Raw genomic sequence first — 26,554 nt, 5'->3', positions numbered from 1 at the left:
ATACATACTGAAATGCAACTGGCAAAAGTGCTAAAAAACTGTAAGATTGTTAAATGCCCCTCCCAAGCAGGCAAAATGCTAAAAAATTTAGTAGCAACACACAAATAAGAAAGCTCTAATAAAACTGGCTATCTGGCAAGCAAATTTAGTTTTGGAAACTCTACCGTACAAATAAAGCCAACTCAGAATTTGCATCCTGATGGTATCAATCACAAGCCAAATGCTTTAACTATATGTTTCGCTTCCACTTGTTGACAACCCTTTGCCATTCTCAACTCTATGCACAAACAGGAGCAAGTTCCAAACATGGGTTACTACCCATTACTATTATTGTATAACAAAAGACCTTTTATCTTATAAGAACTTACTCTAATGTCTTCATAATAGCATTTTTATCAAAGTACTGAAGTCCTTACACAGTTTTTAGCCAACTCTTACTTAAGAAAAAACTCAAGTTTATTTAATCAATCAACAATTTTGATTTCCTATAGGTTTCAAGTATAGTATTTTGTCTGTATCATAGAGTATTACTCATTAAAGATTTAAAAAGAAATCTGTTTCTTAAAAACTGCAAAGCAGTAAAAGTGACCTTGCAAATATACAAAGAAAGCAGATAATAAAATTAGCAAGTAAGCAAAAAGAAAGAGCTATGAAGGCAAGTAAAGACTATGAAATGTTTTACACCATTAGTAGGTACTCACTTTTCCCTCATCTCTTGGACTGTCACTTAAATGTACAACTGGCCCAGGGTGAGTCTTTGTGGATCTGCAAGACAAAAAGAATTCAAATCTGTGAATGATTTTTGTATGAAGAGCTAGATGCTTACCTTAATTTCTAGTGTGTTAATGTTTACTTTCAATGGTTTAAAAGTAATTCTAAAAAGCCCAACAAGGGGAGGTAATTATCTGAAAGTTATCTATACCTTCTCATGTTCTCCTCTATTTCTTTTTTGCCGTTACAAAGATTCTCCTTTGCTAAGGAACCCTTTCTTCTATTTTAAAATCTCCGTATTGCTCCTACTACAGTAATTTTTTTCCCTCTAATTTCTAAGGCTTTTTCGTCCTGTCTCCCCCCACATTTTTTCTTCTGTTGACTCCCTCTCTTTCTGCCCTCCCTCCTTACTCATTCAATTTTGAGGCTAATCTGCTAAGGATTTGCAAAGTCCTCACTGGATTAATTTAAATTAGTGATAACAAACTTCACCAAGCTCCAATTTCATCAATGGCAGGGCTTCAGTAATCTCACCTATGCTCCTCTATCAGGTAGCATTACTGCAATGGGGTTTCAGAAATGGAGCATCTTGCCTTTGTTTATTCTATAAAGACTTATGACATCTTCAGACCAAGTAGTACAGTTACATCCACAATGCACGTTCAGTGAGGTGCACAACCCTCCATAAAGATTACTTATTGTTCTTGCTGTCCCCTCTTTTTTTTTGTAACATGTGCCAATAATGCAGCATGTAACTTACTCCATGGACTGCTGCTTAAGTCGTTGTTGTCCAGCACCTGAGAGCAAACACAAATCATAGGGAACTGAATAGACAGATGAAGATTTTTCATCTGTCATTTTTACAGACCAGAGCTTTAGGCCCTGGAAGAGAGAGAAGAGCCAGAAGACAAGCACCAGTCCACAAAGCTTCAGGCTATTCAAATGCCTGCACAGAACAGGACCTTTCTTCCATCTACGTTCTGGGATCAGAACATATGTCCCTTGGAGTTCAGCTTAGGATTTATACTTGAATGGCTGGTCTTGGTTCACCAAAGGTCACTAGGAAAAAGACATATGGCAGTGATTGGCAGGGCCCATAAAGCTAAGAATTTATCTGGAAGCCATATCTAAAACTACCTAGGCTCCAAGTTGAAAAATATTCTGCAAGAGTGATAAATAAACAAACCAAAACAAGGCTCTCCAGCCAAACTGTTCAAAGGATATTCCTAAACTAACAGGATTCCTCTTCCTGTGGCTCAAATACTGCACTACAGCAAAACTGACCTCTTTGTTCTATCAGGTCAGACTCCAAATGAAGATTGAGAGTGGTATGCAAAAATTCCCAGACAACTCAAACATTAAAATCCTGTGAAGTAATCCATATCCTCATAGAGTCTCTCTTCCCAAAACAGTATATTCCAACACTCCTGCAAGCACGCACACTTTTCCTTTGGCCTCTATTTTTTACCATAAAATGTTTTGCATTTTAGCTATTTGGTCATGCACCAAAGCTGGGCCAATGCAGGGTGGCAAAGACCTTGGCTGATATTGACCTCAGTGCTAAAGACAATGAAGAATTACTCCAGACATCCTTAGATCTTCCAAACTAAGTTTATCCCAGGCCAAAGAGATAGAAAACTTGAAGTCACCTAAAGAAGGTCAGACAACATTCTGAGATTATATCCCACAACTTTATATGTATCTTTAACATTATTGCTAGCTGTGTAAACAAAGCTAATGGCAATGTGGCGAGGCCCCTCCTTGGTGCACATTCTGCATGAGATGAACTCATGCCACCATCTTCAGCTTTGGCAGATCATGTTTTCCACATATACCTGCAGCATGTTATTTTTCTGCATGAGGTCTTGGTGAGCAAATCTTCTGCAAAAGCAACATATCCCAGCACAGAAGTGAGATCAGCAGGCAAGCAATGGACAGCCAGTTTATACAGTAATACTCTATACAGAGTGCCTTTAATGGTGCCAGCAGCAAGTACCTGTTTGGCTTGAGACATGGCATGCAAAAATTCTTTTGCAGAGATGTAGCTAGCGGGAGGCCTAGCTGTCATTCCTCTCCAAGCCAACTCCCCAGAGGGGACCTCTTTGCCTGAGCTTCTGTTTCTGAGTAACTTGTACTGAAATAAAACAATATTTTTCACAACAACTGACCTTGGAGCAAGCAGGGTAAGCAGGCAGTGGTATTTGCAAAGGAGATTTGATAAGGACATTTGCAAGCAGCGCTTAGATCCACACACCTCTTGTACATCTGACCTCATGGAACGAATATGACATGTTGGACTCTTCTAGGCTGCTTTGAACTTTGTTTCTGGCACAGGTTCCCCTTTCTGAACTGGTCAGAGTACGTTGACAGAAAGAACTAGGTATGTTTGGGGTATGTGCTGTTTATGCCATGATGGGCAAAGGAGGAAGGAGAATAGGAAAAACAGTGAAGAGAAGAGGCAGTATAAGAAATTTTGTTTTTTAGCCAGATGAGAACCACTGACAGATGACAGAAGAGGGAGCAGAGCCAAGTAAACATCAGGCATTACTCAGCTGGCAACAGACAAAATGGTGGAAGGAGCACATGGAGGCTGACACAAGACATACTGGTTTTGGCTCTCCTCCCAGCCCATTCAACCAACCAGTACAACACAGGCTGGAATGCTTGGCCAAACCAGTATTGGTACTTGGCCAGGAACACTGGCAAAATCGGGGCAAGTGGAGAGAGGAACGAGAAGAATATACTGTCTTTCTAAGATAATGGTTGATCCCATCTAGACTGCTCTTTGCAGCTACCAGTTTTGAAAGAACAATAAATCTGCACAACCACCATTTTCTCTTCAAGACATGTATGTCATTGCTTACCAAAGAGTGTATCAATTTCTCTTTGGGTAGAAACAAACTCCCACATGAGCTGTAGCACTTTACATTACATCTAAATTTAGGCTGATCATACTTTCACTGTCACACAAACTAGTTGTTTCTCTGTAAATGATATAAAACTGTCTTTTACTACCAGTCTTGTATTTTAATAAATAACTTTTACTTTTTTATATTTTTATCTCATATTCTTGCAGGTGCATCACCTCAGATTTCTATACCAAGACCTCAGTTAAAAGGAGTAACCTTCACTAATACAATACATTTTCTTACCTCCTCCACTTCTCTCTTGCATCTATTGTAAATGCTAGTCAGAGGTTCCTGGGATTTATTACACTGTATTAACATATATTTTTGCTTTTCAGGGTATTAGGCTATTCTTGTTTCTTTTATGTGTATTATCTTTTCATTATTAGGTTGCTAGCTATATCTTTAGTTTTGTTAAGAGCTTCATACACATTATCAGCAAAGTTGATATAAAACACAGCAGTCTCTGTGTTAAATGTATGAACTTATTTTTTCCTCTATATTTAATATAAGTATTCTCTTAATATTTATATTATCCTGCTCTTCAGTATTGTAATCGTTTGGTTGTTTTGTATTACAACTGACTTGGCCAGGCTTCTTCCATTTTCTTTTAAGTTTATTATTTTAGTCTGTGAGACATGTCACTCTACCAAAAGACTCAACAAACCATTGTTTTGCTTTCACATACATACCACCAGTCTTTGGTTCCATCCTTGTGAGTTCTTTTATGTCAAATACTGGATGTAGGTGTCAAGGTGTTGGCAGTGGGAAGCTGCAGTGGGGTCTCTGTGAGAAGAGGTCAGGATTGTCTTGTTCTGGACACTGCCAGCTCCAATGGACCCACTGCAGGGCACAGCTGAGCCCATCAGACAAAATTGTGGTGCCTCAGGGAAAACAAATTTAAGGAAGGGAAAAAAACCCCTGCACAGGCAGTGAGGAAAAACCATGAGAAACAGCCTTGCTGTTGTATTCTGTTCCTGTCCTGCTGAGGAGGGTGAGTGAGAGATTGGCTGAGTGGAGGTCATGCACCACAAATACTTTGATTTCTTAATAGCTGCCAACTTTGATTATTCATAGTAAAGTGGAAATAGAGTCTATTAAGTCTGGCAGTCATAACACTAACTCTGTCAGGAAATAAGAAAGGATCTTTTTCAAATAATTCTATATCCTAAAACTAATTTCAGACATGCCATCGCAGATAAGATCACACATAGAGTTTCTGGGGTGATGACAACAGACATTCCTGAAGCATTCTGGAATTGTAGAACCTACTGCCCAACAGCCCCAGGAAACATTGCTTGTATTATACATATCAAGCAAAATATTTGCACAAAAGCTGATTCCTCTTTGGACTAAACAACAAGGACTATTCACAAGGTATAAAGCTTTTGATGTGGTTTGGAATGGGACATGGCACAGTCCCATCTTGAGGGAGATGTTTAGGGGAGAATATACTTATACAAAATAACACCAGTTCAGATGGAGCAGGGAAGAAAACTGTGCATGAAAGGTTTGTTGTAACTTTCTCCACTCTACACAGTCTTTCACTTGTTGCTCTGAAGATGCCCTATGGCTGGATACATGAGATGTGATGAATCCCCTCTGGCAGTACATCTTGCTTGTTTCTTTTGAAGTGATGTGACATTATTCTCCTAGTGAAGGACCGTGGCAAAAGACAGCCCTTCGTGACATGTTAAGACCAGGAATAGTCTGCCAAAGGCAGATCAGTACCTTACTTTTTGCATCTTTGTGCTTCCTCAAGGGAAGTATGTATAAGTAGAAATAATAGCAATGTTTTCTAAAGCTCTAGAGAACTGTTGCTTGTTAAAGGAGTGTGAGGCATTGGGCTCTAGAGTCTCCTAAGGGCAGCCATCATGGCTCCACTACAAGTAGGATTAAATGAAGCAATTATTTAGTTAACTATATTATATCAATAATACTAGTTTACAGGACTCCTGAAATGTCACCAGAGCTACAGATACAGTAATTACTACTTTCACTCAGTAAATTATACTGCATGTAGAAATGCCAACACATAAAAACATTTTGCCTCACATAGCTTTAGTGTATAGAAAATGTTTTGTTTCTCCTCATTGCTATTACAGTAGAGTTGTCAAGGAAACTGGAAAGTTGTAAACTGTCATTGTGGAACAGCCTACAAAGAAAGAAAAACACTGCTGAATTACATTAAAACCAAAACCAGAGAGCAAATAGCTCCCGGAAAGGACAAAGAGGTGCTGGGAAATGAACCACATTTGCAATTACTGTGAATAAAACACACTGCTGTTGAAGCCAGGTAGTTCTGCATAGGCATTCCTTCAAGCTGGCTTTATAAGAATGTAAAAACTAACTAGATCCTAGCCCTAGAGAAATGGGAAAATAAAAAGGAATCAGTAAAAGGAAATAAGGCATAAGTGAAATATTTGACCAGAGAATTAACTGGGCTTTCCTTGCCCATTATGTTTGACACAAATATGTTTGTACAGAAGGTGAACCCTTTCCTTCCAAGCTTTACAGATAATAGTAACATCCACAAACTAATCCTATTCTCTGAAATTATATAAGCTATTTCAGGATGAAAAACTATGTTATGAGCACTATTACTTCTTACTTTGTTCATGATACGGCTGAAGCTGTTCCCGAAGTTTTACATACATACGTTTTCCTATTTTCTTTAATCTTTGAAAGTATATCACATCAACAGGCCCTGTGAACATATAAAGCACTGAAAAACTGAGTCTCATAGCTGATTGCACTTTAAGCAGGAAGTTGGTCTAGAAAATCCCAGAGAAGCCTTCCAAGATGAATTATAGTATGAGAATATAATACTAAAATGTGAAAATTATGTGAAGCTTGTGTGAAAATGTGAAGATTAAATATATATTCAAATAAGAATATATCCCTTGCCCCAAATAAAGCTGTTCTGTCAAAAACATCTCTGTTCAATTTGAAAGGGGAGTCTACTACCATAAACCTATCCTCATGAAGTAACTCTGAGTTACTAACATTCCTTTTAAAAGCCAATCTAAATCACATTTTTCTTGCAAGAAAGCAATAGCACTACTGGAAAGGACATCATAGTATGTTATTATCTTATGTCATATTCCAGAGAGAGATAAAATTACTGAGAAGAGTCACCTACTTTCAACTTCAGTAGTGCTACAGCATCTGTTAAAGGCAGATGCTGTGGCAAACATCACCATTATTCCCACCACTCTCTTAATCTAACACAGGGAAATTAACCTGGAGACACAGAGGATTCCCTGTGTAACAGAGGCCAGGACAACTTCCTCCAATCCAAACCATGATGAGATTGAAGGGAGAGAATACAGCCTTCTTACATTAGTTCACCACTTAGAGGGACTAAGCTGTAAGAATGAAAACTAGCTTTCTAGAGAAGAAACTTCATGGTAACCATGCAGCATCTCCAAGTACTCAAGGTGACAAGGCCTATCTGTATTATATTGTCCTTACCTTTAACAACCTATGGAAGAAAAATTTTGGAAAATCTAGGTATGGTCCTGCAACAGCAGTACGAAGAAGACAGTTACCAGAGGCTGCTTGTTTACTAAAAGGTTGTAGAGAGGTAGCTCCTTGCACAGCATCTAGCCTATCTCAACAACTCAGTACTGAAGCTTGTTAGTAAGCAGCCCTTATTTTCCACATATCTTTCACTGAATCATAGAAGCATAGAATCATTAAAGTTGGAAAAGTCATGAAGGTGTTCAACCATCCACCCTATGCCCCCGTGACCACTAAAGCATCTCCTGAAGTGCCACATCTACCCGTTTTTTAAACACCTCCAGGGATGGTGCCTCTACCTCCCTGGGCAGCCTGTTCCAATGCCTCACCACTCTTTCTGGGAAGAAATTTTTCCTAGTATCCAAAATGAACCTCTCCTGGTGCAACTTGACCCCATTTCCTCTTGTCTTATCTCTGGGAGAAGAGGCCAACACCTGCCTCACTACAACCTCCTCTCAGGTAGTTGTAGAGAGCAATAAGGTCTCCCCTCAGGCTCGTCTTCTCTAGACTGAACAACCCCAGCTCCCTCAGCCTCTCCTCATAGGACCTGTTCTCCAGACCCCTAATCAGCTTAGTAGCCCTTCTCTGCACCCTCTCCAGCACCGTGTTGTCCTTCCTATACTGCAGTGCCCAAAACTGCACATAGTGCTCAAGGTGCAGCCTCATCAAGGCCAAGTAGAGGGGCATGATCACCTCCCTGGTCCTGCTGGTCACACTATTCCTGATGCATGCCAGGATACCTTTTGGCTTCTATTCTGTTCTCAGGAAAAAGGACTGTTATAGCCAATAAAAAAAAACTCCAAACATTTATCTGAAAGAGTTCTAAAATAATTAGGAAGTGAAAGATGGTCAAAGGCTTCAAATTCATTGAAAAAATTTCAGATTTTTTTCCATACAGAATAGGAACAACCTAATGTCTGGAGGAAAGAAAATTCCAAATGCACACAAAATGAAAATGTCTCTTTCTGAAAACTTCATGGGTGCTATCTACTCAATGTAGTATATTTATAAATTTTAAAACTATAGGACTCAAAAAACTCTCTGGTATGTCATCATCACCAAAACAAAGTGAGGAAGAGAAAATAATTAAGACACTTGGCACCTGAAGAAATCACCAAAATTAACATATTAATTCTGGTTTTGTTTAAACTACATTTTCCAGTAGTAATTCTTGAGCCAAAGCTACTGAGCAGAGCTGAGAAAGGTCTTACAAAGGCAGGACAAACAAGCATCCCAAAATTGAGAAATGGATGCAAGATTTACCAGCAGATTGTCTGCATCCTGATTACCATTTGAATCCTTGTTTTTATCTTCTCTGAAGGTAAAATGAGGTATGTTTTTATGACACTGCCTATGAAGTTAGGTGGGGCAGAGGCGAGGAAAGAAAAAAAAGGCATCAGTTTTGTCAGCCTGGGGGACTCTGTGATTAGTAAAATTCAGCAATAATAGCAGGGAAAAAACAGGATAAGGGGAGAATTTTGCAGAAAAGTGGTTGCTATCAATGTGGTCTCTGCTTGAGTGAATTAGATCCACCACTGTAGGTCTGTATCCCTGTTCTTACTGTCCTCTTGGTTCACTGAGCTCGATGATTTTCTGTTTACTACCAGAGGTTACAAGGTTCCTCACAACATGAAGCAGACATCTCAGAACCTGCATGAAACACTCTGAGTATTCCAAGTTTGCCCACAGAAGTTAGGCAAGTTCTTGCTGGAACTTCGCAGAGGAAATAGCAGAGAAAGGATTTTTTGTTTTTGTTGAGCCTTTTACTTGCAGGAAGCATAGATTTATCCCAGTCAGATTTTGATATAAGTCTCTGCCTATTTCATACCCACGACTCAGGCAGCTGTGTTAGACTGTCATTTCACAGACTGATTAAATTTATTATCACTTTGTCATGTGTTGATGAGCTTGATTTAAATTCAAAGTTAACCCTGTGTTGAGCAGGAGGCTTGGTCTTGAGACCTCCAGTTCCTTGTCATCTAAATGATTCTACAGTTCAATGAAGAAAAGTTCTCCATAGAGTCTTAGGGCCATTATGCTCTTCATAGGACATTTGGAAGAGGCAGTGCTCAGGATATCCTTGTAAAAATAGCAAATTTGTATTTATGAGATTTGTTAAGAATTGTTATCTGCATCTCATGGAACTTCAAAGTTAGACAGATTGTCAAATAACCTTTTCTTTTATAAAAAATGTAATTACATGGTGCCTATCATACCTTTGAATTCCTAATATCCTGGAACAAAATAGTTAATACTGCACATGCATTCATTACAATATTTTCAACAGATTTGTTAATATTTGTAGAAACAAATAATTCTTAAAAAAATATCTTAAGACAGCTACAATCATTATCACAAACACAAATGAAAATAAAAGTCTGCACTTACAGTTCTATTGCCTTGTTCCACATGATAACATATCCAGAAAGAATGAAGGACTCAATATTTACAATGTGTGTATTTCCCCTCTCTGTTCCAACATAAAGCCATTTACTCTGGAAAGGTAGATGGCAGTAGGTAATCCTGGAAAAGAAAAACAAACAAAAAAGTGACTGAATATCCTATCAACAGTATTTTTTTAACACTTTTCCAGGTGAATTAATATGTTCCAAGTATCCAATCATGTGTGAGAACATTTAACATTTAATTGACTGAAAAAAAGCAATTTTAACTAATTTATTTTTTCACCTTATGTATCACACTGGATTGAACACAATTGAAATAAGCAGTCTTCACATCCTAATTCATGGGGCAAAGTATTACTGAATCACAAATCTTACTTGTCACTGAAATAATGTTTTGCTGACCCAAGTGAGACTTATGTATGATACAGGCTTTGTTCTAGTCATTGGTACAGGGCGACATTTTACCATTGCTTTTCTAATTTTGGCAATAATTCCAGTGCCTTTAGGGAAAAGAGAACCAAGTTTTTCAAGAGAATTGCTTTGAGAATTACTGTTCAGTATGCATAAATGTAAATGGCTTCAAGCAGCAGTGTCGTACTTATCGTGTGGGTGCAGTCACAGCGACAAATAACTGACAGAAAAAGTTGCAGAAGGTGTACGCCACCTACATGTTCCTCACTGGAGTTAAAGCTGTTCATTTCCTTGTTCTGTTCATAACAGACTCAGAGAACAATTTGCCTTTTTGACTTCATACTTTTTACAAACGTGAATCTGTTTTTCAAATCTTTCCTGATCCTTCTCCTTAAACTAAACAACTTCAATTCTTTTTCTTTCTCTTCTGATGCAGCATTTGCTACACTTCTAGTTAGATTCATATGTAGACCAATTTTTTGTTCTTCTTACATTTCTGTACTAGCTCTGCTTTTCTTTCTTGCACCCCAAAGCACAGGCATGCTCTGCTAGGCCCCAGCCCAGGCAACCTCCCCAGTTGCTGGTTAATAAATCCTCTTAATCACTTCACACAGATGTTCATTCACTAGTTTGTAGTAAACTGTTAAAGTATTTGTGACTTTGAAAATGCTGAAAATACATCTGTCCAGTGACTGACAACTAACGAGTTATGAAGTGAATCCTAGTTGACCTGAATGCTGATACTCCAAATTCTTGCAATTGTGTCATCAGACTAAGCAGATTCAAGTCCACCAAGGGCCACATTAATTTTCAGTCCTCTGATCAATCCACTCAAAGCCAGCATGGTGCACTGTGGAAAATGTGGTCTTCAAAGTGCAAGGCTGAATCAAATTATGCATAAAGTCTCAAAATCACCTCAGACACCATCTGAGGCTGCTTTGTTCTGCTTTATTCATTTTTGAAATTTGGTTCTAGGTTATGATCTCCAGCTTGCACTGCCACAACAACCATCAGACTAAATGGATATCTTAGTTTCCCAGCTACTGCATGTTGCCCATTTGAAAGCCTTAGGTTTAAAATGTTAAGATACAAATCATAGAATCATAGAACTATTCAGGTTGGAAAAGACCCTCGGGATCACTGAGTCCAACCATCATCCCTACTCCACAAAGTCATCCTCAAGAGCAAGGTCCTAACAGCAAGAGAAAAATCAGACTAAAGCACTAATTACTTACTAATTACATCAGTTACTAGATTTACTTTCCTAGTCCCTTATCTGAAATACCAGGCACCAGTAGCTACCAAGTCTGGATATACAGTATGAAGGACCAGAAGAGAATTAGGTGCTGCTAACAAATGAAGAAAATGACCACAAATGTTCCTGTCTTCTTAAGCTCAATTATTTCCTCTTAAATAATTTTTTTTTGTTCGGACAGATTTATGGGACAGCCAGATAAGAAAGTATTCTGCATGTTTGTTCTTCCACAATGAAAACTCCTCTGAGAGTCTTCATTGTTTACCCAAACTGCTAATACACTTTATCAAATAACACCTTTACGATATGTGCACTTACAAGAAAATGCTATTCCCTTAAAAACAATACAGATACGTAACAAACCTATTACAGCATAGGAATCACTAGGCATTTTAATATGGTACATTGTTAGGCATCACCAAACAAAGCCGTATAATTTTCGTATTCTCAGAGTACTATGCACCGCTCTGAAGCAGTTTTCTTCTAAATTATGTAAACTAAATGCAACCTGCTGTATGTAGTATTGACTTTTCACTTTTACAGAAAATATTAAACTCAACTTTGAGACTTGAAAGCTTTGAAGCAAGACTCAGATGTTTAATGAACACCTTCCATTTCAGTAAGTACTGAGATTACATAATGATTTCTTCAAGAAAAAACAATGAAGTCTCATACTGCAGTTCTCATTGTGGATGAAATGCATTCCTCTATTAGTCATATATCCCACAAGCAAATTAAGATGTCCTTTGATGCCTTTACAAAACACAGTCAATTAGCCAGAAAGAAAGGAAGGCTATTTTTCTTCTTAAGAAGGTTGGGGGGTTGTAGTGATTTATGTCAACATGAAATGCTTCTGCCAAAATTCAATCAGATTGTCAGTCTGATTGAGATAACATGGAACCTAATTCAATGGAGATCTGAGAATTTGCTCAGCATTGATCACTTAAAACAAACTCAGCCAGAAATGTGGACATTATAAATTCTTGCAGCAAACCACAATTTGAAACTCACTGATCATTAAAAGAACTAGTAATAAAACCCAAGGACTGATACCAAAAAATGTGTCCCCATGCTGCCAAATGGTATGAAACATTGTATCAGTTTTCCAATGTATTCAAAAGTATTAAACAGGATATAAAATGTAATAATAAAAAAAAGATGCCAAATAAAACACCTAAATCAGAATGTATTAAGCATAAACTCTTTATCGAAAGCCCTGAAAATATTTCTAAAATTCTGTAAGCAATGTAAGAAAGATAACACAATTTTAAAATGGAATATATTCATAGAATCATGGAATCATTAAGGTTGGAAGGGACCTTAAAGATCATCAAGTTCCAACCCCCCTGCCATGAGCAGGGAACCCTACCACTGGACCAGGTTGCACAAAACCTCATCCAACCTGGCCTTAGAAACCTCCAGGGATGGGGCATCAACAACCTCCCTGGGAAGCCCATTCCAGTTCCTCACCACCCTTATAGTGAACCTAGTATCTAACCTAAATCTCACCTCTGGTTTAAAACCATTACCCCTTGTTCTATCACTATCTTCTCTGATGAAAAGCCCCTCCCCAGCTTTCCTGTAGCTCCTTTCAAGTACTAGAAGGTTCTATGAGGTCTTCCCTGAGCCTTCTCCAGGCTGAACAGCCCCAACTCTCCCAGCCTGTCTTCAGAGCAGAGGTGCTCCAGCCCTCAGATCATCTTCATGGCCCTTCTCTGGACCCTTTCCAACAGGTCTATATCTTTCTTGTGCCAAGGGCACCAGAACTGTACACAGTATTCATATTCTGACTGGCAAATCTTGAAAAGGTATCATTTTCAGAAAATCACAGCACTCTATAGTCTAGCAACTCTGACCAAAACCCCTCATTGCATATTAGTGGAATACCACAAGGTTAAATTAATGTAGACTTTCTCTGAAATTCTAGCAAAAAAACTCTCAGGTGGCTTAAAATATTACAGTAACCATATTTACCTAAGAAAAATAAAAGGCAAATTTGAGAACACTTCCTTCTGCCTCTGCTTTGGTATATTTGTTTTTCTATTTTTAGTAAGAAAAATTTTCCTGGAACACTATTCCCGGTGGAGAGTGGGGAAAGCTGTGAAAGGAGGGAAAACAAATTGCATCTTTGTCAAAATGATGAACAGTTTTTCCAATGTAATTATTTAATTGCTCATTCCTTGATACCAAGACTGCAACTAAATTTATACTATACCTTTTCCCCATGTACAGATAATCTTAAACATGGACAAGCATAAAACAAGTGTAGCCCTTATGCTCAGCACCAACTGGCAGAAGGGTTTGATTTCTGCAAGTTCTTACAAAAAACAAACATCAGCTTGAACTCCCTCTAGCAAAACAAATTACACAGTCCAGGCTCTCAGATAGGAGGCAAATCTCACAAATTTTCAGGAGAAGGGGAAGACAAAACATGAAACAGTATTAAGTTGGGAACCTGAGTAGCTGAGAGGAAGCAGGACTGAAGTTCTGTCAGGTTCTCTTTCACAGCAGCTCTTTTTAGAGAGGAATCTGTGTCCTGTGTAATCCTCAATGAGTATTCACAACACAGGAAAATCTCTAGGTAAGCCCTTCCCTTCCTTCTCAATTTCTGCAGGATTTTTTCTCCCCAGGAATGAAAACTAGAGTTGCTGACGTGACTTTGTATACAGTCCCCTTCTCTCTCCACTAGAAATTTATTTCCACCCAACTCTTTTTCCCCCCCTTACTAGTCCCTTAATCTTTTTAGTATTTTTGAAGAAAAATAGTATGAAAAGTCCTCACTGACATACAAGGAGGACCAGACTCCTTTGGTGTTCCTCCTTCCCCAGTTGTTGGAAGAAGGATTTTTTGGGGGGCAAAGCTTCTGGCTAGCCAGTATTCTCAGAAAGCATAGGTTTGTTTTTCTGTCAGCTCACAGGAGATCTTATAGCTGTGGTTATTGCTTTAAGCTGTGAAATGCACCCAAGATTTAGACAGCCATTCAAGCAAAATAATTTGTAGCTGACTTGAAGTGCCAAACAGATGCATAGCTAAAGCTACAGACAATGAAGAAAAGCAACTGTCTCCTGTAGATCAAGCAAGGATGCTAATGATGAGCTATTTATTCCTCTTCTGAGAAGAGCAACAGGAGGGTGATAGTGATAGGTAATGCCATTCTGAGGGGAATTGAAGGTCCCATATGCCAGTCAGATCCTTCCCACAGGGAAATCTGCCACCTCCCTGGAGCCAGGGTAAGGGATATAACCAGGAAACTTCCTGGTCTGATACAGCCCTCAGGCTATTATCCTCTTTTGATCGTTCTGGTAAGTAGTCATGAGGTGGAGAAAAGAGGTTTGAAGGTAATAAAGAAATAATTTAGGGCATGGGGATGGCTGGTCAAGGGCTCAGGTGCAAAAGCTGTGTTCTCTGTCCCTCCAGTCTTGGAGAATGATGAATAAGTTAAAAAAAAGACCACAGAGATCAATGCCTGTCTCCAAAACTGGTGCTACCAACAGGACTTTGGGTTTTTTGATCATGGTTTGGTTTGCAGGACACTGGGCCTGTTGACATTGGAGGGGGAGACCCTGTCCCACAGGGGAAAAAGGGTACTAGGGCAGGAGTTAGCAGGGCTTATTGATAGGGTTTTAAAATAGGATGGAAGGGGTGGGCATGTTCACCTGTTTTTCAAAAGTGTGATTTAATTTAAATTAAGAAAAATCTTCTGCTTCACATATATTTTCTGTTAGTACCCTCAGTCAACACTTATTTTTAATTACAATCAATAGATCCTTCATTTTAAGTTTAATTTTAAGTTTTTTATTACTTACATAGAATAAAGTGAAGTAGAGCTGAAAACACTTGGTACTTAAATTGCATTGGATCCTGGTGACAGCATAACAAAAGCATTGGAATATGACACTCCAGTGTTATTTAGGGATATCTGAACACAAGAGGAATATTAAGGTAAATTATGTTCTCAAAATAATGCATTTCCATCTCTGGATTTTTTTCAATTGAGTGTTATGAGACTGCTCAAATATTCCTGGACTGGGTAGGTGAAAAATATCTAATGAAGAGCATAATTATTAGAGCTCAGTTTTGCTTTTCCATCAAATTAGCAGGAGCTGAATGTGACTATTCAGTTTACAAGTACTCAGTGAATAATCTCTAGCAATTCTAGGTTGTTAATGAAAGTCACAAACTATTTACAGTTACACTATGAAACAAGTAATCATTTAGCTCCCATGCTACTCTGCCCATTTCCTGATTGAACGATTAATACTTGCAAACAGCAGGACCACTTAAAGATGTTATTTAAGCTTAGTCCTCTTAAAGTAGTCTATAGAGATCAATGTTCTAAAGAAGGAGACAGTAAAATAAATTAATTGCTTCACAGGAGGTAATTCAATACATATGAATGAAATATGGAGACAAAGCAGTGGTAACAGGTACTTTCTAGTGCTATATATCTGTCTGCCAACATCCCTTTCAAGTTGAGTATCTCAGATTATTCTGTTTACCCAATCAATTCACAAAACTGTTTTATTTGTCTTTAGTTCATATCGCTTTAGCTACAAGTATTCATTATGATAATTATTTGTACAACAGCGATAATTTAATCTGCGCATTTTAACATAAGAAATGAACCTCTGAGGCTCCTCTCTTCTGCTTAACACAGGCCAGTAGGAGTTAAAAATAATTACCACTTGAGCTAGAACTATTAACTAAAAGATGCCTGTCTTTATTTAAGGAATTTCAGCAATGGAAGATTCCCCATGAGCTACATGCTGAGCTTCAACAAATCAGGATTCCTTATCTAAACTGCAATTTCAACACAAACATATCCTAAGCCAAGTATTTGTTTAGCTATTTGTGAATATGCTGTATATAATTAACAGACACACCCCTACCCCATTTCTATAAATACTACTTGGAAAAAAAATTGAGACAACATTTTGACTTTACAGTGTTATTGTAGGCAAAGAAACTTAAATATCCCTAACAGATACCTTATGGAGTTATTTGTTTTAACCAAGAAAAAGCTTATGCAACTATTCTCCTGCAAATTATTTAGATGTGTCAACTGGCTGGTGGCCCACTGGTGCTTTCAGTGTGTTAAGATACATGCATTGCTGCATGTATTTTGCATTTTGAAATATTACATTTAAGCTACAAGAATCAGAAAGAGGACTACAGCCAGCAGGGGAAAAAAAAAAAAAAAAAGGGAGGGGGGGGGTGGGGGGGAAAGGAAAAATAAAATTTTGGCTTTGTCCCTACCTGGGTTTCTTTTTTCTTTGGATCTATTAGCACACGCAAAAACATTCTGATTTTTAGAAATTGGGATGATTATTAATCCTTTAAAGTGTTAAAGCTAAACTATAAAGTGCAAAGCACTATTAATAGTATATTAGGCTCCTCATTTTCCTTCTTTCCTAGTTACACAATTGAGAGTGAAAGCAGGCTGCTCCTACATGTCCTCAAAAGCTAGAAGTTCCTATGCAAAACTTCCAGAGAGGTGAAATAACACTGTAAGACTAAAGTCAGGCCCATTTTTTAATTTTAAGCTTACTATTTCAAGTGAATTTGCAATCATAATCGCAATTAATAGTTTACAGCATTCCATAAATACTTGTTTTAAGACAACTTGTAGTTAACAAACTTGTTAACTATACAAAACATTAGTGTAGCAACTATATGAGCATTTACAATGGAGGTTAACGAATTATTTACAAGCAGTTAACTCAAAAGAAGATCATATAAACCAGAAAAAGGAATGTTCAAAAACGAATTAGAAGCATTACATGTTATTAGGTTAGTAAACCTGGAGACCTTCCTTGAATAAAGATTGAATTTATGTATTTAGATAAAAGTTTATATGGTTATCATGAGAACTTTGCAAGTACAGTCAAATTATACAGCATGCAACAGCTTCATTTCTTACAACTGTCTTACAACTCCATAGAAGTTCATCCTGGCCTGCTCAACATGCCATACACATACGAAAAGACAGCCACACTGTAACTTCCTACAATACAAAATACATGTATTTAAATGCACAGCCTTAGCAGCAGCACTGCATCACAGGAACTGACATTGTAGGAGCTCCAGCACAACTTAAAAATCACTCTTGAAATCCCAGTGTGCCTGGGGATGGCAAACTTTGTAGCCTGTGCTACTAACAGTTTGCGTCAATTTCTGTCTTTCCTCTTGGACAAATGCACAGCAAAGACCTGCTTTACCCAACTCCCTTCCACAGTTTTGACTTTATATTCATTGGGATGAATTACATAGAATGTTGGATTGGAAAGAACCTCAAAGATCTGACACTGACAGTGGTGTTCTCTCCCTCGCTAGATCTTTAGTATTACACAACAGCAATGCAGTAGATTGGGCAGGTGTAACGTGTAGGCTTGGATCCAAGAAAGACAGACAAGGAAATTTGTTTCCTTAAAAAGCAAAGGGTGCTGGAAGAAACCAGCATACTTTTCATTGGCTTCAATTTGTTTCTGATGTCAACTGAAGGTCATTAGACAACAGAAATATGAATAGAAGTTCCACAAAATTAGTGAAGTAAGCAAATTAATGAAACGGGGTTGGCAAACAGACTTCTGCTTTCATCTTTAGAGGAAAGACAACTTAGGTGGTTTTTCTCTTGTCTACTGACTTGTGATACCACTGTTTCTTATTTGTGGTGCTTAATTTGTTCACTGTTAATTTCTTTGAAGGTTAAGTAAAACTAGACTTGTAATATCAAACGTAGTGACAGTGATGGGCTATGCAGACCACAGTAAGAGCCACTGAGTTCCTTAGCAAGAAAAGAAAGCCAAAAAACAAAGGATGGAAGAGTGACATGATGTTCTCAGAAGAGAGAGGGAGGCTTTTTTTTATTTCTTTATTGCATTGATTTTGCAGCAACTGCATTAAAAAAAAACCCAATACCTAAGGGTAGAGCTTCTCTCATCCTTTCACCCAACACTGAAGCTACAGAGTGAAAAGGCAGTTTTAGCTTCTGAATCTGACAGTTTCAAAAAAATTAATTGAGACTTAGCTCAAAGGTTAAAGGTCAAAACTTTTCTTTTGCTAAACAGCTTGAGTTTACATATCAGTCAGAAAAGTAAACTACAGATATGCCTGTATTTCATCTCCTGTTTGTTGCAACAGACACAACTCTGTGTTTATAACCTACATTCTTGTTATAAGAAGTTTAAAACCTACTATATATCAATACCAATCAAGCTATTTTGAATGACCGTACTACTAGGATAACACTGAACTACTGAAACTTACTTAAAATTTAAAAACCTGCATTTTCAGATGTGTATACTTTTTCCTATGTATACACTTTTTTTTTTTTTTTTTTTTCCCCCCTTAACAGCTTCCATCAATTAAAATCATGTAGACTTACTGGAGACCAGCTGTTCTCATTTGTTATGCTTCAGTAGACAGGGACTCTGTGATTAACGGTCCTTATTTTTCTGCAATCTGTGGTCTCTCTACTCTTCCTGCTCATGTACTGTTTAATGAGATAATCTCAATGCTGACATTACTAGCTCTATTTCTGATTTACTGGAATAATGCCCAGAGTTTATTGTGACAGAAGGAAAAGTATCCTAAATCATTGCATTGAGTTCTGCTTAAAGCTGCCATGTGCCTGGGCAGGAAAGGAGTGGTGTGGTTTTCAAACACCAAATGACTTACTGCATCACAACAGGTGCATGTTCTTCACTGTTTTAATATACAACTGGAATTCTAATGTAACAAAGGTCAAAGGAAAGATCTGAACAGGACTATGAAAGGAGTCTCAAAGCTTAAATTTGAAACCTTCAAAAAATAAACGCACAAAATTCCTGTAACTACACTATAACTGAACATTCAAGCTGAAAATTCCCACTGGTAGTGCAGACTGCTAATGCTGTCTGAAATTGATTAAATTTTGAAATACTGTTTTGGTTTTTTTACCCCCTCTTCTCTTGTCTAATATGACTTTGTATGATATGAAGTAGATGATGCATTTTTGTATGACAATATTGGACTTCTCATTTGTTATGACTAAAGACACAAAACATGGTGGTTCAATTTATGGCTGTGTGTTTGTATTTGAAATTTTGCTATCCAAGCCTGGCCTTAGAGCAATTTGGCAGCACAGATGCTACTTGAAAACAACATAGCATGCTACCCTTTGTTTTCTCAAAAAAGCAGAAATCTGCTGACAAAAATGCTTTATTTTATACAAAACATTAGAAACAACAAGCACACTGCTCAGCATATGATATAAACTTTTGCACCATACAGCAACATTATGTCTACTGCTAAGAGCTAAAGGATTTTTTCCTAAGGAAAGAAACCAACATGTGAGTTACTCAGGCTTAAAATCAGATGTGAGCAGGTGACAAAAAATTAAATTATTTATAACATGTTTTTATATATATTCTCGACTGAATAGGGAAGTTTTTACACAACTTCCCTACTGAAATAAAACCAAAATTTCACAAAGATGTTTTGCAAAACAGAATTTCAAAGCAATACCTGTTTTTTCATAGAACTAAGAGAAGGAACTTCAGCCAGAGTGATGCAGAGGAAGGGGTAAATTGGAAAAGGGGGTCAGTCAGGCCAGAGGGCCCTCCAGTCCCTGTACTGTTGTTAGGTAGTCAGGAAATTGTGCCAGCTATGCATTTTTATTCCAGTAGTTCTAAGGATCATGATGATTTCATATGTGTGTGCACATGTTCACACTCGCATATATACATGTGCAGTCACACACATGCACATAGCAAATTTATGAAGTTATTTCATTAGCTAGTATAAGTAAATTTCACTTTTCAAACATACTAACTATGCTTTATTTATAGCCACAAAATTTGGCCCACTACCAGCTAGAAACAGGGATTTTAGTGCTTCAGAGTTGAGAAAATTCTTTTTTTAAACCTTCACTTGATATGCTTTCCACAGTCTCAGATCAAATCCCAAAACTCTCTTCTGTATTTGCCACAATATTTAATGTAAAAACCTTTCAATAAAGGATTAAATCAAATGAACAGCTCAGGTGTGGACTGGGGAAAGTGGAGGCTCCCTGGTACGGTTTTAGCAACAGAGGGAAGGTAGAAGTGATTGGTTGCAATTAATCTTCCAGGTTTTTTGGTTCTTATTCTATTCAATAGTTTTTATCTCTCAGTTTTAGGTGGACTAAAAATTACTTTGGGGAAAGACTGTGAAAGTCACCATTAAAAAAAGGGCAGAGATTCTTAAATTCAAGGTTGGATCTGGATATAAACAGAGATCTTTTTATTATTTCAGAATGAAATATATGATCGGGACTTCTGTCATCAGAAGAGAGTTTATTGCATCATGTACAGATTAGAGAAGAAGTATTGATGATAGTTGTATGGTCCAGATATTCTTGAAAATGGACCAAGAGGTTTCTTCGGTCAACAGTCAATGAATCAATAAAAGGCAACGTTATTTTAGAGTAAAATAAATCCTCCTTAAGCAGAGAAATCAAACTATTTTTCATCTAGCCAGCTTCATTCCTTGCAGAACATTCTTTGCAGTGGTACTAACTCAGATCACATGACAAATCAATACAGCACAGATGGGACCCTATCTAGAATATGTCTCCTTGTCTAATCATCAGCTCTGCGAGAACTGGTATGAGAAAAAAGGCCTGTGAAAGAAATGGGAATGTAGACAAATTTATAAAGGAAAACACAGAATCTTGATTTTTGTAGTGAAAAAACCAACACAACAGGTTGTGAATAGATAAAAATGAGCTGTTTAACTGCATAGGAGAGACAAAATATGTAAAATGCATAACAATGTGGATACCAGAATATCATAATAAATGGGAATAAAAGGGTGACCAAAATAACTTTACCCTTATACCTGGAAGCAATCTTGCTACCAGGATGAAATTAGCATGGAACAATTTTCCCTAGTAGGAGGAGTAGTGGACTTGCATAGTTGCCTGGCTTGCAACTGCAGGAAATCAGATTGAGGAGGTCCCTTCAGCTCCACTCCACTAGAACACGCACATATTTAAGATTTATTAAGAAGAAAACCTTAGGGATCATGTGAATTTTCATTCTTCTTTAGTGGAACTGCATAATCTCATAAATCTATCAGTCAAAGCTGCTGATTCCTGGTATCAACAAACTAAATTATGTTTTACATTTTTGTTCTTTGTTGATGGTTTAGGTAATGTGTGTTGAAGAAAAAAAAATCCAAAATGCTTGTGCTAGACTCCTGTTTATGACCAAGACATTCATAATTTCAATGAGGTTCCATACCACCTTTCCAGAATAAGCTTATGCCTCCCATTGATCCTATAGGTCAGGTGTCCTATGAAATTTTCCATAACATGATGTAAGACCTGAGAAAATAATGCAATGTTATAATTACTGTTTTTTTCTTTAACAGAGAAGACAGAGGTGTGTGGTAACTGCCTGAGCATGATTTGGACCAGTCTCACTGCAGAAACTTTGTATGCAGTCTTTTGTCTCTCTGGAGTGACATTTGTCAAGGCTTATTTTCCTGCCCTGCAGTACTCAGGCACAGCCCTACAGACCAGAGGTGTGCTTTATGAGCCTCAGGAATCTTTCCAAGCTTAATAATTGCATGCAAATAGCATTAATTCATTACTGAAATGCCTGAGCATCATTCTTTCAAAAGTGAAAAACACTGGTGCAAGACCATTCTATCATTATTATTTTTCTTATGTATTTGAGGTGTGAGCTACCTTCACACTTGGCAATACACACTTCATAAGATGACAGAAAAAGAATTTGCACAAGGAAGTTTTATAAAAACTTCAAGATGTGGAAGCAAACATCAATCAACAGCATGGCTTCTTTTGCTTTCCTCAGTTTTCTTCCATCATCAACTTGAGAAAGTTTAAATCTTTTCCCCAAACTGTCTCTCATTATAAAAGGTAGACAGGATTGTAGTATGAAATACTGCTCTGTAGTGGAATTCTTTAGTTCTTTTGAACAGCAGAATGCTGCACCACACCATGTAATCAGAATCTGCTTTGTGATAAAGCATGGCTGTGCAACTGCACCGAGCCTATTAACTTGCTTTCATGCCTGATGACAGACCTCTGACTAATTCGAAAGTACATAAACAGTATAGAGTTAGCAGTTATACAATATTAACTGGGAAGCTTGTTTATGAGCAGGAAAGCTACCACGGGAAATCAGTTCCTTGAACAGCTAGCAAGACAGACAGTTTAAGTTTAGCAAATCACAACTCCCTAATACAGAAATAAACAGACACAGGTACTGCTGAGACTGCACAGTCAGTCACCAATACTCATTTAATAGCCTCTTGCTGTCATTTTGATGAGGTAAACTCTTAACAACACAGGACTCAAAATCCTGCAGATACAGCAAGACCAATAGACAAAGATACAGCTGCTCTCAGGAAAGAATAGAGACCAACACACCAAAGAGAAGTCAGATTAAAAAAAAAAAATATTGAAAAAATCTGGTTTTTTCTCTTTGAAGTAACACTCTGAATAACCTTGTTCAAATACTGCAAAATCTTATACGTAAGAGTCAGATTTCTAACTGAGGTCATTGCTCTAAAGGTCATCCACTTGAAGAGGCTCTTCTTCCTATGTGCCAACATACCTGTAGCACTGAACAAAGTGTTACAGACCAGAGCCCCAAAGCCAGTTATACAGATTTTTATCACCTGGTGATTCCCCTGCAGAGGGGCACTGATTATACTGTTATGGCATCAGTGCACTCAGATTTAAAGACCCAACAGAACTTGTACACTGTGTTCATCTATGACAAACTCAAGTCAGTGGATAAACTCTTGCAGTGCTGTCAGGTCACTTCTCACATGGCTGTCAGCACTGGCTAGAAGAAAAAGAGGCAGGCTATGCACCATGTCAGTCAACACAACTCACCTAGCTCAGCTTCAGAGTAACAGAAATTAACCTAGTTTATATGTGAAACTAATACAGGCAGATCTAAAGGACCTGGATTTCACACTGTAATCCTTGCTGGTTTTTCCTACCCCAGTTGTACTAATCTTAAATGAGAAAACTATGGAAACTTGTATATTTAAAGGTATATTTGCTGAAATCTACTTTGACTATGTTAAAAAAATATTAAGGACTATAATAATTTTCAAGGGTTTAGCTTAATCCTAATGTTCTTTGCACCAGTGTCTAGTTCCAGTGGCTGAGTTATTTGTTTTGCCTGAAACATCTACTGAAGATGAACCTGGAACCTCCTATGACATCAAAGAAGGGAAAAGGATTGACATAAGGCACATCACCATAATGCTATCCTTCAAAAGTACTGAAGGGATTCTTCTGGAGTATTTCCAGAGTCTAAAAAGTTGTACCTGTGCTTCCTATTTGTAAATGGAACAGCAAATAATGTATTGCAACCATATGCTACTGTCAAGCACAACTTCAGGTAACTGTTACCATTAGAGCTCTTGGTATGGGGCTGAGCACTGAAACACATTGCTTACGTTTATATTTTCTTGAAGGTTCTTAATGCATTGCATTACATTTATTAAAAGAAAAATTTAATATTAGAATGTTATATTCTGATACAAGACAAAACCATAATTTGCTAAAAAGTCCTGTGCATTATACTATAGAACAAAAATCCCAGCTGCCATTATGTCTCCTTCTTCAGTGTTCCTCCCACACGTGCTCCAAAGAGACACTTAATAAAGGAGCTGTGAAATCTCAGAGACAAGTTAATGTTGTTAACGTTGCATCAGCACATCCCAGAAGTATTTGAGCAGCGCTACAATGTTCTAGGAGGCAGCTTGCCACTAAGAACATACAAAATAAAATCCCTCAGAAAAGGCAAATTAGTTTAACAATAGGTCAGAGAAGAAAAAAAACTAATCTGGAGAGGTTGCAAACTAAGACTGAAGGCTACAAAAGGGCATTTTGTTGCTGAAGTATCATTCATAAACCATTCTGTGTCTTAATACTGACTGCTACATGATATATGAAAGAGAACCAGTGTGCTGCAAATGTATTTAGAAACAAGATTTGTGTTAGCATTTAGGAGTTCTTTGCTCTTTACATCTATGTTGTTACCCACACCTGAAGAAAAGAATAAACATGTTTTTGATTTCTGTGGGAGGGAATATATGCATACGCTTGGGTAAAATTGACTCAAGTAGTTGCATAAACATACACATAAACACTGCTATGAGCATAATTCAGCATATTATCTTGCAATCTTAAATGTCAAGAAAGAGAAGAAAATTGCAAACTAAACAGTTCAACAATATGAAGACTGGTGCACAGGGTAATAGCCAAAGCCTCAGGTAGCATTCATCCGTCTAATAGACTCTGATAGACCTGTAGGGTTCATGCATCAATATTTTAAAAATTCAGAATAAACTCATTGTACATGAAAGTTAATTAACTGAAGTAAAACTAATCAAGAATTTGGAATAATGCAATTATCTTCCTCATCTCAAGCAGATAAAATATGAGAATTTTAAGTAAAAGTGCATAATATTGCATCATTTCATGAAGTAAATCTGCCAGTTTTTCAGAAGAAAAATAGAACTAAAAGAGCATATCAAGGAGACAAGGGTGCCACATGAATAAAATTACATTATTTATAAATCTTCAAGAAAGAAATTCAAATAGGAAAACTGGAAGCAGCCACTTGCTCCATTTTCATAGGTAAAATTTTGTGAATAATTTTTCTGAATAATTTTGTGTTTGGTTTTGTAAAAGCTGCCTAAATCTAAAATTAAATAATTAAAAAAAATTTTTTAGCTGTTCCAACACTAAAGATGACATTAATTGTTGGAAGAAATACCTTTGAATTTCTTGAAGACAATCAATTTTGATCTTACTTCTTTATCAGCCTCCCAAATGCCCCTTATATCCATTTTGCAAAACATTTCCTACATCCAGGGCAACTGTTCTTTGCTGTTTCTCTGAGTATCCTGTAATTCATAACTTCTGTGCTCCAACACAAATACTCAGGAAAAAATGGAAGCTCTCTTTTAGGCTTAACTGTTAGGGATATATACAGCGAAATGTTACAGATTAATGAGAGGGCTAAAGAGGGATTTAGCTCTACTTTTTAGCTACTTGCCTAGTGGCTTATGTTGAACTTTACATAATAAATGTGTAACCAAGCTTAGAAAATTGAAAGTTAGATGACTGGAAAGTAGTTTATCTATTTGATAATAAATAAATAAATAAATAGATTGAAGAGATTTCATGGTGGAATCAAGTGCTTGAATACAGAAAACTAAAACTGCATGTCAGTGCTAGAGAACCCTGAGAAGAAAAGAACTGCCTACAAAGTTCTTTCTTCATACTTATTGAAAACTCTTCTTAAATTTAAAACTGGACTTACTTCTTTGACACTATTATGTGCTAATGTACCAGGATATTTGCCTCATAACCTTTGATGTACTAACAGAAGTTATTTAAATGGTAGTGACTATACTAGTCACTTTAAATACCCATAAAAGAACTAAGAGTATTTTTTAATCATAATTTACTAGATTTTTATAAAAGGCAATATAGCTAGCTATGCATTTATTGCAAATAATGACAACCTCAGATCCTTGTTAAGCCTCAGTTAAAAAATGTAATTACACAAAATTTAGTTGTATGCACATTTTTCCTGCATTCCAAATAACTTGCTTTCAACTATTTTGCCCAATGTCTTAGATTGTTGGAAGCAAAACAAAGTTGTGTTGACAAATGTTTTGCTAGACTAAGCTAGAGCAAGACGAAGATGCACTGGAATGACTTCTACAATGTATTAGATTTATCAATGGCAAATTGTGGATAATGCGCCTGCCTGATGAGAATACCAAGACTGAAATATTTCAGTACACATAAAATGGTGACTTACTGTCCAGAAGCAGCTAGGAAATATACACATAATTTTTCTTTTTCAACTTCCCTCATGCAGTCCCAAACCACTTGATATAATTTTGCTGTAAGTTATAAACTCCTTGGAATCAGGATGTACATTTTCTAAATCATTACATAGTACTTCCCACAACGAAATGTGCAACTAGCTGACATCTAGGTGCAAACATGATATGTACTTCAATAGTAAACAACCAAGGAAAAGTCTATTTCCATAATATTTACTTCACAGTCCTGTGAAGTTTCACCACTTCATAATATAAATATCTAAAGGAAGTTTCTGCATCTCAAGAACCGCTGAATGTATGTACTAAGAGAATTATCATATCACTTAAACCTCCAGTCAAAACCTGATTATGTATTACACTTATGTTTTCAAATTTAAAAAAAATCCATCTCAAAGATGGAGTACAGAACAACTATATTGCTTAAGGGCTCACACAAAAAAACCCCGAAACAACTGCTGCATTTATGCACCAAA

General features: G+C 37.2%; 1 protein-coding gene across 1 annotated transcript in view; it reads right to left on the bottom strand.

Annotated features, from left to right (window-relative positions):
* The window catches only part of STXBP5L (syntaxin binding protein 5-like), a 183,340-nt gene that overhangs the window by 89,415 nt on the left and 67,371 nt on the right, over positions 1 to 26,554 (bottom strand). Inside the window, 2 exon segments of the mRNA XM_009996442.1 lie at positions 702 to 765; positions 9,528 to 9,662. Coding sequence (XP_009994744.1) covers positions 702 to 765; positions 9,528 to 9,662 — 199 coding nt within the window.

Source organism: Chaetura pelagica, unplaced genomic scaffold (genome assembly GCF_000747805.2).
Source record: "Chaetura pelagica isolate M959 unplaced genomic scaffold, ChaPel_1.0 scaffold490, whole genome shotgun sequence".
Lineage (NCBI taxonomy): Eukaryota > Metazoa > Chordata > Aves > Apodiformes > Apodidae > Chaetura > Chaetura pelagica.
The sequence above is the reverse complement of the archived record's forward strand: the minus strand, read 5'-3'. Positions and strand labels throughout refer to the sequence as shown.